A 10,194-nucleotide genomic window follows, 5' to 3' on the forward strand; every position below is an offset into this window, starting at 1 on the left:
CAGTATTACCGCGTTAAAATTGTAAATGAGGTGCATGAATTACCAAGGTTATCTGTACGTCTATCGAAAGAAAATTAATTTCTCGACTATTACTCAGTATTACCGCGTTAAAATTGTAAATGAGGTGCATGAATAACCAAGGGTGAAAAACTGTACATTTAATACTATCTTGTCCTATGATATTATGAGAGCAGAGTGAGGGCTGGAACTGTGAAATGTTAAATGGACAGTTTTGGAAAACTAATGTGCGACATACTTATAGAAGTGGGTGTTTTAAAACATATACATCTAACAATTCATTTGTCTAATTGTCTCAATGGGTGTGCAATCAGGCCTCATGAGAGGGGGGTGCAGCCAGTGCGCCGGCCCAGGGCCCATAAGAGTTCAAAATTGAAATGGGCAATTAAGCATGATGTTTTTATTGTTCCTTTGAAACTTATATAAGTATGTACAAAAGTTTTTTGCTTTATCGTAATCTGCTAGTGAATCGTCTAGATATGACTAGTGTTAGAAAGACAGGGTAGGGGAAGGTCTCGCCCCAGCACATTTTTTTTCCTCTCAAAGGCACTGTGTGTGATAAATAAGGTTGGGAACCACTGTCATGGAGTACCAGCTTTGCTTGCACACTATACCACAAGTCTTTGAATTCGAAAAACTGGCTCTCAAGTGCGAACATGTTTAATTAAGTTTCTCCAAGTATTACATCCACTTTCACATATCCTAGGGTGATACCACGGACAAGTGTCTCCTAGGGTGATACCACGGACAAGTGTCTCCTAGGGTGATACCACGGACAAGTGTCTCCTAGGGTGATACCACGGACAAGTGTCTCCTAGGGGGATATCACAGACAAGTGTCTCCTAGGGTGATACCACGGACAAGTGTCTCCTAGGGTGATACCACGGACAAGTGTCTCCTAGGGTGATACCACGGACAAGTGTCTCCTAGGGGGATATCACAGACAAGTGTCTCCTAGGAAAATCCAATCATCAATGAAAGGGCAGTCTAGTAAAAGGTGAAAATTGAAGAGAGAGTGGGCAAATTTATGTGATCCATTTTCTTGATTTAGAAGTGTTTTTTTGTCATGACTTATACATGTAATGAACTCCTTTGTCGCGTGTATATTTGGTGAACTCCTTTGTGTAAGAGACAGTGATAGACTACAAACAAGTTAGTACATATGTATACGACATGTACTGTATATAGTTAATGAAATACAAACAAAGATTAGACTTTTTATTCTTTAGTACACTGTACTATAACAGTGTTACTTTATTGTACAAGTATCCTCTTCTTTTATACAAATAATCTCTTTCAATTATAGGCTTAATGACATTGTCACACTACTTTATTCAGGCTTTTTCAGTGAATTAATGGATTAAAATTGAACCATATGTTAGTCCCGAAACAACCAACTTTGCATCAAGTGGACTTAAAACTCTCTCTCTCTCTCTCTCTCTCTCTCTCTCTCTCTCTCTCTCTCTCTCTCTCTCTCTCTTTCTCTTTAATCTCTTTTCATTTTAGGTTTAATTAACGACCGACCGACCGTATCACACTACTTTATTGAGGCTTTTATTTTACAACTAGTCAGGTTCTAGTTAATATCTTAAAGTAGCAATTTTGTTGGGGGGGGGGGGGGGGGGCGGCCGAATGAGTAACGCCTGTGCCTTAGATCAGGAGGTCTGTCACTGATTCAAGTGGCGTGGTTTCAATTCCCTACTTATATGTGACAACCTCATGGTTTTTCTCTGGGTCCTCAGGATTCCACCCACTGCTAAAAGGCAAGCGAATTAATGGAATAAGATGGAACCATATGTTGGTCCCGAAATGACGGAAGTGAGGCAGTGGCAACATTCATCATCTGACAAGAACCTAAGAGTATTACGTTAATGAAAACAAGGGGTCTTATAGGACTCCCCCCCCCCTCTTTCCTTTAAACATTTTGCTGGTTACAAGTGCCTAATATTCTGTTCTGCGCTTGGTGCAAGCTTTGTATTTGGAGTCTCTCTTACTGATGATATTGTGTTGATCATTCTAGCAATCTAGATCTGAAAACAAATCTAAGTACTCTACCAACCCCATCAAAAGACGATTCTACATGGGAATGACAATTACAAAAACCAATTTATGTCTGGGGTCTTAGATTACTCCTTCTTGCCAACAATGTTTTTTCGTGCGTCGGGATAATCTTGAAAACAACGATAGTATCATTATAGAAATGTAGCTCCAATTAGAAACCATTGTAACTATTTTCCGTAGAACTTTAGTGCTTATTTTAATGTGTTCAAGTACTAAATGCTGTTTAAACAGTGTAGAGATAAAATCTTAATCCCCTTTTATTGTACGAGTTCGTCGTTACTTTATAGGGATAATCTATTTAATACCTTCTCATCATAGACTTGATGACGTGATCAAACTACTTATTTATTTTACAACTAGGCTGTTCCTTTAAAGAGATTAGTCATTGTGGTTTCGATTCCGCGGTTGTACGTGACAAGAAGTAGGATCGCCTGTCCAACCTCGTGGGTTTTCTCCGGGTCCTTCGTTTTCCTCCCTCTGCTAAAAACCCCTATGCGCAAGCGAATTATTGAAATTGAATTGAAACATATGTTAGTTCCGAAATTACCTAGTTTGTGTCGAGTGGACGTTAAATGTATAGTACTATACATATATACACTGTAACTCAGGTATCATCTAATCTTGTGTATCTAGCACTAGTTTCTTTAACATTTGTTTAATATCAAATCTTTGTTTAACAGATTTGTAAAAATCTATAAAATCACCCCAAATCCTCTAATTTATACTTCGTAAACATCATTCAAAATCACCAAAATCATCTTTTTTGTACTTATGTCAAATTTAAAGCTGACTGATTGATTATGATAATGAGTGTCCAATTTACAAGTATTCAATTTCCTGACCACTGTTCAAAAATTAATCATTAAACATCAATAATCAATTGGGTTGTTTGTTTTGTAACAGTGATCGAGAAATTAAACACTTGTAAATTGGAAGTCAGGCATCCTGCTAATAGAGAGATAAATCATGGGGGTTATTCAAAATTTCTAAATTAATCTCCTTTTAATTTGTTTATCTTAAAATATATTTAAAGTATAAAGATAAGGGTGTACCGATCATAAAAGAAAATATTCATATTTATTCATATATCAAATGTATCAATTTCTGACACCTGTCCTCCTTTCATCTATTTCGCCTGAAGTAAAAAAAATATAAACAAACGGTAAAAATGTATCAGTTTTAGGTTCAGTGATCAGAGATGTAACGCTAGGTATCATATTACGCCTGTTAGTGTAAAACACCTGTAAATTATAAATTTTTCTTACAAGTAAAAAACACCTTTAATATCATACCTGTATCGCAACAGGTGTAACGGATTAACAAATAATCTGTATTTTAAAACAATAAAATGATTAGTTAAGAAATTGTGAGTATATAGTCATTTTTTATGTAACTGTACTTAAAGTTGTTTGTACCTGTGGTTTTTTTTTACCTGTCGTTAACAGTATAATAGGAAGCTGTCAGTCACCTGGCTGCTGACACACAAAATATACCTGGTCAAACGAGATTCTGATAACCTCTTCATCTATTCACCGACAGTCAGGATATACTATACGTACAATTTACTTGGATTAATCTTGTTTTAAAAAAACTACACAAAAACAGGATATAACTTTTCTACAACCTCTTTTTATTGCATTAAGGAAATATTTTTCACCTGGTTTACTTTCATCAAGGATAATTTTCTTTTGAATAATTCAAATTCTTAAATGCAGGTAAAGAATTTTAAGATCTTTAGAAATATCTAAAAAAAATGTAATCTGAGATTGATATTAGTACATTTATGATGCAGGTAGGGTTTTTAAGATCTTTAGAGAATATCTGAAATATGTAATTCAGGAATTAATATTAGTGTGTTTGTCATGTAATTCAGAGATTAATATTAGTATGCAATTCAGGGATTAATATTAGTATGTAATTCAGGGATTAATATTAGTATGTTTATCATTTGTCTTAAACACAGATATGGGTAAATCATTTCAAAGTCTATTTTAAATTATTTTTTTTAAATGACATAGTTTACCATTGGTTTTGATAAGGAAACAGTCAGTGAAGAAAAATGAAATGAAATGAAATGTGGTGTAACGTAATACTGTTCTGCTCCTATACTGGGATAATGAAGACGGGCATACGCCATACATTGTGCTATGAGGGAAATTTTGCCCTGACAGCGGCACTATCGCCTACTCTTATATCGAATTCCAACTACCAGGGGATCTTTTATGTGCATTCCAATATATACACGGGACCTCGGTTTTTCGTCTCATCCAAAGGACTAGACAGTTGTCCTTGTCAGGCCCTCCGTCCTGCATCACTGACAAGGGGGAACCACACCGGAAAATCTGGAAGAACTTTCTTGGCCAATGCAGGGATCAAACACCCGACCTCCAGGCTAGCGAGCTAGCGTCCTACCCACTTAGCCACGTGATCCCCCAGTGAAGAAAAAAATGTCTTGCTTGTTTTAATGTTTGCGATGGTGGTGTGTTTCGTTGGGGTGGGTGGGACATTGGGTAGTTGACATTGGTCTAAAGATTGTTTGTAGGATTTAGTAATGAAAACATTTCAGTTTGTTTTCCCATTATCAGTGGTGCTGGATGGAGGGCCTGGCAAGGAAATGTGTCTAGTCATTTGGATGGGACAAAAAAAATGGTATTTTCAGATCCCCTGACAGCTTAATTAAATACAAAATAAGAGAGAGAGAGATGGGTATAACGTCTACTCAACACAAACTAGGTCATTTCGGGACTATCATACGGTTCAATTTTTATTTCAATAATGCGCTCGCGCGTAGGGGTCTTTAGCAGTGGGAGGAAACCAGAGGACCCGAAGAAAACCCACGAGGTTGGACAGGCAACTCGACTCCTTGTCACGTACAACCGTGGAATGGAAACCCCTCCACATCATGATATTTTGTCTTCATTAGTCCAGTCAGTGCTGAAAACTAAAACATTAAAACCCAATTTCATTAATTTCATTTCTTAATTGTTTTGTTTTTATTTTGTGTGGTAATTACAAATATCTGGCTTTAGAGGATAAAACAGATGACGTTTAACAATCACTCCAGGGACATGTTTTGTACTGTTATCTAAAATATAACTGTGACTTTTGAAACGTGAAATAGAGTAATTATACATCTGCATATTTAAAATATCAAGAGTGCAGTCATCCAAATGTTATGCTATAGAATTTCCCTTTTATAAAATAACAATATGGAATGTCATTCAATGTCGTAAAACACCTGTACAGGTATATGTTTTGGCTATGGTGCGTGTAAGCTTTGAACTTTCTTTTAACAAACGCAATATTTACATTTTGACCTCGGTGTCAGTTTATTCTGTTGTGTGTTGTTTGGCTTCCGTGTTCATGAATTTATTTTTATTGTTTTGAATTAGGTCAATAAAACTTAATTTTTAAAGCCAAAATTTTATTAAATTTGATTTTCTGTCTTGTGAGTTCTGTTATTTAAAAAACAGATACAGGACAGAATATTGCACTGAAATGGGATATTTAATATTTAATTAAGCGAACAGAATCAAAATATTAACGTTAAATAATCTCTTGACTTGGATTCAATCAGATTAAAACGAGGCCCATCAAAAGACTTTACCCATAACTTATAAGCGCAGGGAGGGTGGGGGTGTAAACGATAATATTGGGTAAGTTGAAGTTCTCTAAAAGTATATCAGGGGGATTGAATCAGAAAGTTTGTCATTGAGACAAGTGACGTGGTTTCGATTCACCGGTTGTACGTGACAAGGAGTTAGGGTCGCCTGTCCAACCTCGTGGGTTTCCTTCGGGTCCTCCACTGCTAAAGACCCCTAAATGCAAGAGAATCTTTGAAATAAGATTGAACCTAGTTTGCGCCAAGTGGACGTTATACCCCATTTCTCTTTCTCTCTATAAGTGCCTCTGGTTTGTTTGCATCAATAGCAAAATGTGGCCAAATTTTAAATTCATCATATCTTTGTAAATACTGAACGAAATTAAACTATTTTTGAACTGATATTTCTGTCAGAAGTCCAACTTTAATAATATTCCTCTTATAGATTCAACATTCACATAGTTTACAAGAGATCTCTCAAATGGCAATCAGAGTCTTCAATGAAATGATAAATATGCAGAAATAATGACAAAGGATAGAAAAAAGACGATAATAGCTTAGATGACTGCTTCTTTGTATTCAGTATTTCTTGTTTTTTCCTCTGTTTTTGTGGTAAATGGAACATATACCCTTTGTAGTCAGTATACCTCAATTCTTTTGAATGCTAAAACAATTTATAATTTGCCAAACCTAGAGCCAGATATACCATGGAGGTCCTATGTAGTATTTACCCTAGAGCCCCACAATTCACCCCCAAAAACACAACTCAATTGTTCTTTTTGTGACCCCAATATTTGTTCATTTAGCACCTTTTCATATGGTTAACTGAACGAGGCTGTGTACACAAGTCGAGTTCTCAGATTTCGCTGACCACTTCAATCTGCCGTGTAAATGTCAGATATTTTCTCGCGGCCATAAAGCTGAATAATAGGCAGACGGGGTCCTTTTATAAAACATTGTTTCGTTGGTCAATATAATAGCGACACAGTTCTTACTGATTACTGATAAGGAGAAGATGTAAATAAGCGTTTCTATCCAATCTTCTTCCAATTCCAACTGTCAAGGGATCTTTTACGTGCTCTCCAATGTGTACATAGGACCGTATATTATTGTCCCATCCATTGAGCAGACACAGTTCTTTAACAGTGGTCAGGAAATTAAATACTTGTAAATTACTCGGTCAGCTTTAAACTAGACACAAGTACAAACTAGATGATTTTGAGAGATTTGAAATGATTTTTCAGAATTTTTAAACAGTATTTGATATTAAACGAATGTGAAAGAAATTAGTGCTAAATACACAAGATTAAATGATACCCAGCACTGTAACCCAGGTATCGTTTAATCTTGTGTATCTAGCACTAATTTCTTTCACATTCGTTTAATATCAAATCTTTGTTTAAAAATTTGTAAAAACTGTTTAAAATCACCTAAAATCATCTAATTTGTACATGTGTCCAGTTTAAAGCTGACTGATACATTTTGATAATGAGTGTCCAATTTACAAGTATTTAATTTCCTGATCACTGTTCAAAAATTAATTATTATACATCATTAATCAATGGGGTTGTTTATTTTTTAACAATGATTGAGAAATTAAACACTTGTAAATTAATTGGACACTCATTATCAAAATTGAATGGTCAGCTTTAAACTGGACAGAAGTACAAATTAAACGATTTTTGGTGATTTTAAACGATTTTTACGAATTTTTAAACAAAGATTGGATATTAAATGAATGTGAAAGAAATTAGTGCTAGATACACAAGATAAAACGATACCTGGGTTACAGTGCAGATTACAGTGATAGTAGCCTACATATTTCAGATTTATGGTTTATGTTTTAAATATGTGAATAGTTGTGAAACCTGTGGTTTGTGTTTAACTGTCTGTCACACATGTGAAACCTGTGACAGTTTAATGATATACACGCTATATAAGTACTGTAATACTGTATAAAATACTGACATGCATGAATAGATATACATAAACATGCATGGATAAACAAAGAAAGTATGATCTGATGATAGTCCCAGATTACACAGGACAAAATAGATTATAGTAGGTTATTATTAGATAACCAAATCTATTAATAGGAGTGAGAGAGAGAGAGAGAGAGAGAGAGAGAGAGAGAGAGAGAGAGAGAGAGAGTACAAAAACATAATACTTGAACCCTTAGAATACAAAAACCTTTTTATTATTAGATCTTTTCTTATATTGAGAGAGAGGGAGAGAGAGAGAGGAATTAACCTCCATTCAACACAGACTAGGACATTTTGGGACTAACATATGGTTCAATTTTTATTTCAATACTTTGCTTGAGTGTAGGGGTCTTCAACAGTGGGAGAAAACCCACAATGTTGGACAGGCGACCCTACTCCTTGTCATGTACGACCAAGCCAGTTAACTGAATGACATGCGCTAACCATTCAGCCATTCAAACCCCTGCTCACCTGCTAGGAACTAGGACAAAACGAAAAAAATTATTGGTGAACACAATATTTAAATTAAATTTAATAGTAACATTATATTGTCATTAGTTTTTAATTAGAATGCAAAGAAACCTGTCCAGACAAAATTCTCCCCCTCACATTGCACAAGTCAGTAGTCCCCGACAGACTTATAAAAATTAAAAAAAATTAATACATATACTTTTCTTTTCGAAGTAAGCCATATCCGAGCCCCATGAGCCCCACCCCCCACCCTCACTCCCTGACATTTTCTAACTGATGCTTAACTAGGACTTTGTGACAATGTTTTGGAGAGGCAGATGGTCCCCCACCCACCCACTGGCAAATAACTAAAGAAAATAAATATCCAGTTGTTTATGTTGACTTATGATATTTCAGTATATGAACTAATCTGTTTAAAATACAGATCTATATATTTCGTTTCGTTTCGTTTTTTTATGCTTTCAATGGCCTACACTACATGAAAATCTGACAAGTTATAGCGATAGGTCACGTCAGAGGTCAAAAGACCGACTTATGACCCTATGATGTCAGACATTTGATTAACCAATCAGCATTGATGCTACTAGTGGATTACCCATAGTTCCGTGAAAAACACGCCCAAAGCTCGTCGTAACAGACTTTTTCATTGGCTTACCCCTGACACTATTCAGAACATGAGTTAAATAACAACTCTTCCAGATCCAAGTGTAGTAAAGACAAGTAAAACGAAATTTTGAACTATAAAAACGAAACGAAATAGGATCTGTGTTTTAACCAGATTGTATATGACTCAGTGTATGTTTTTGAACTGTATGTCCAGTTTATAACCAATAGTCAATTTGACCTTTACTGTGACGGCTTATCTCAACACTGTTAACTTTTACAGGGTGACAACAATTTTCATATCAACTTGCGAAAAACAAACTTTTACTTTTTGTTAAAATCAATTTTGTTGATAATGAGGTTTTTCTTACATATATTAGTTTAAGTGAAGAAAAATTAAGTTTTATTTTTATTTAAAGAGCTGATATGTTCATTTCACTAAATGATATATTTTTTTTATTTTTTTAAATAAATATATTTATTGTCTGTTGAAACAGATCTGTCAGTCTGTCACACATTCTCAAACACAGTATCCCTGCTTTTGATTGAATGTTTCAAACTTGATTTAGATGTTCTTGATTTTTGATAAAAAGATAAAATGCCAGTAATTAATGAATGTTGTTTATTTAATTTGGGATTAGGGGTGGGAGGGGGTACTGGAGGTCACCAGCCTCTCTGCTGGCTTGTTTATTCGTTTAGTTTGTATTTATTGTATTTGTAGAGCTGTGAAAGAAAGAAGTATGGTACATTCATTCATTCGTTCATTCACTCTATAGAGCTAGGAAGGGAAAGACCTATTTATTTATTTATTTATTGTATTTGTAGAGCTGTGAAAGAAAGAAGTATGGTACATTCATTCATTCGTGCATTCATTCTATAGAGCTAGGAAGGGAAAGACCTATTATTTATTTATTTATTGTATTTGTAGAGCTGTGAAAGAAAGAAGTATGGTACATTTATTTTATTTTATTTATTGTATTTGTAGAGCTGGGAAAATATGGTACATTCATTCGTTCATTCACTTTATAGGAAAGACCTATTATTTATTTATTTATTGTATTTGTAGAGCTGTGAAAGAAAGAAGTATTTATTTATTGTATTTGTAGAGCTGAGAAAGGAAGGAAGAGGTTTTATTTATTTATTTTATTTTATTTATTGTATTTGTAGAGCTGGGAAAATATAGTACTTTCATTCGTTCATTCACTTTATAGGAAAGACCTATTATTTATTTATTTATTGTATTTGTAGAGCTGTGAAAGAAAGAAGTATGGTACATTCATTCATTCGTTCATTCATTCCATAGAGCTAGGAAGGGAAAGACCTATTTATTGTATTTATTGTATTTGTAGAGCTGTGAAAGAAAGAAGTATGGTACATTCATTCATTCATTCATTCATTCTATAGTGCTAGTAAGGGAAAGACCTATTTATTGTATTTATTGTATTTGTAGAGCTGTGA

The 10,194-nt window shown here is 34.6% G+C and overlaps 1 protein-coding gene across 1 annotated transcript in view; it reads left to right on the top strand.

The window, feature by feature from the left end:
• Positions 1-10,194, top strand: part of LOC126821628 (FK506-binding protein 5) — a 68,010-nt gene extending 57,816 nt beyond the window's left edge. Inside the window, exons 4-5 of the mRNA XM_056100897.1 lie at positions 9,458-9,479; positions 10,187-10,194. Coding sequence (XP_055956872.1) covers positions 9,458-9,479; positions 10,187-10,194 — 30 coding nt within the window. The remainder of the gene's footprint in view (positions 1-9,457; positions 9,480-10,186) is intronic.

The sequence above is a fragment of the Patella vulgata genome, chromosome 5 (assembly GCF_932274485.2).
Source record: "Patella vulgata chromosome 5, xgPatVulg1.2, whole genome shotgun sequence".
Lineage (NCBI taxonomy): Eukaryota > Metazoa > Mollusca > Gastropoda > Patellidae > Patella > Patella vulgata.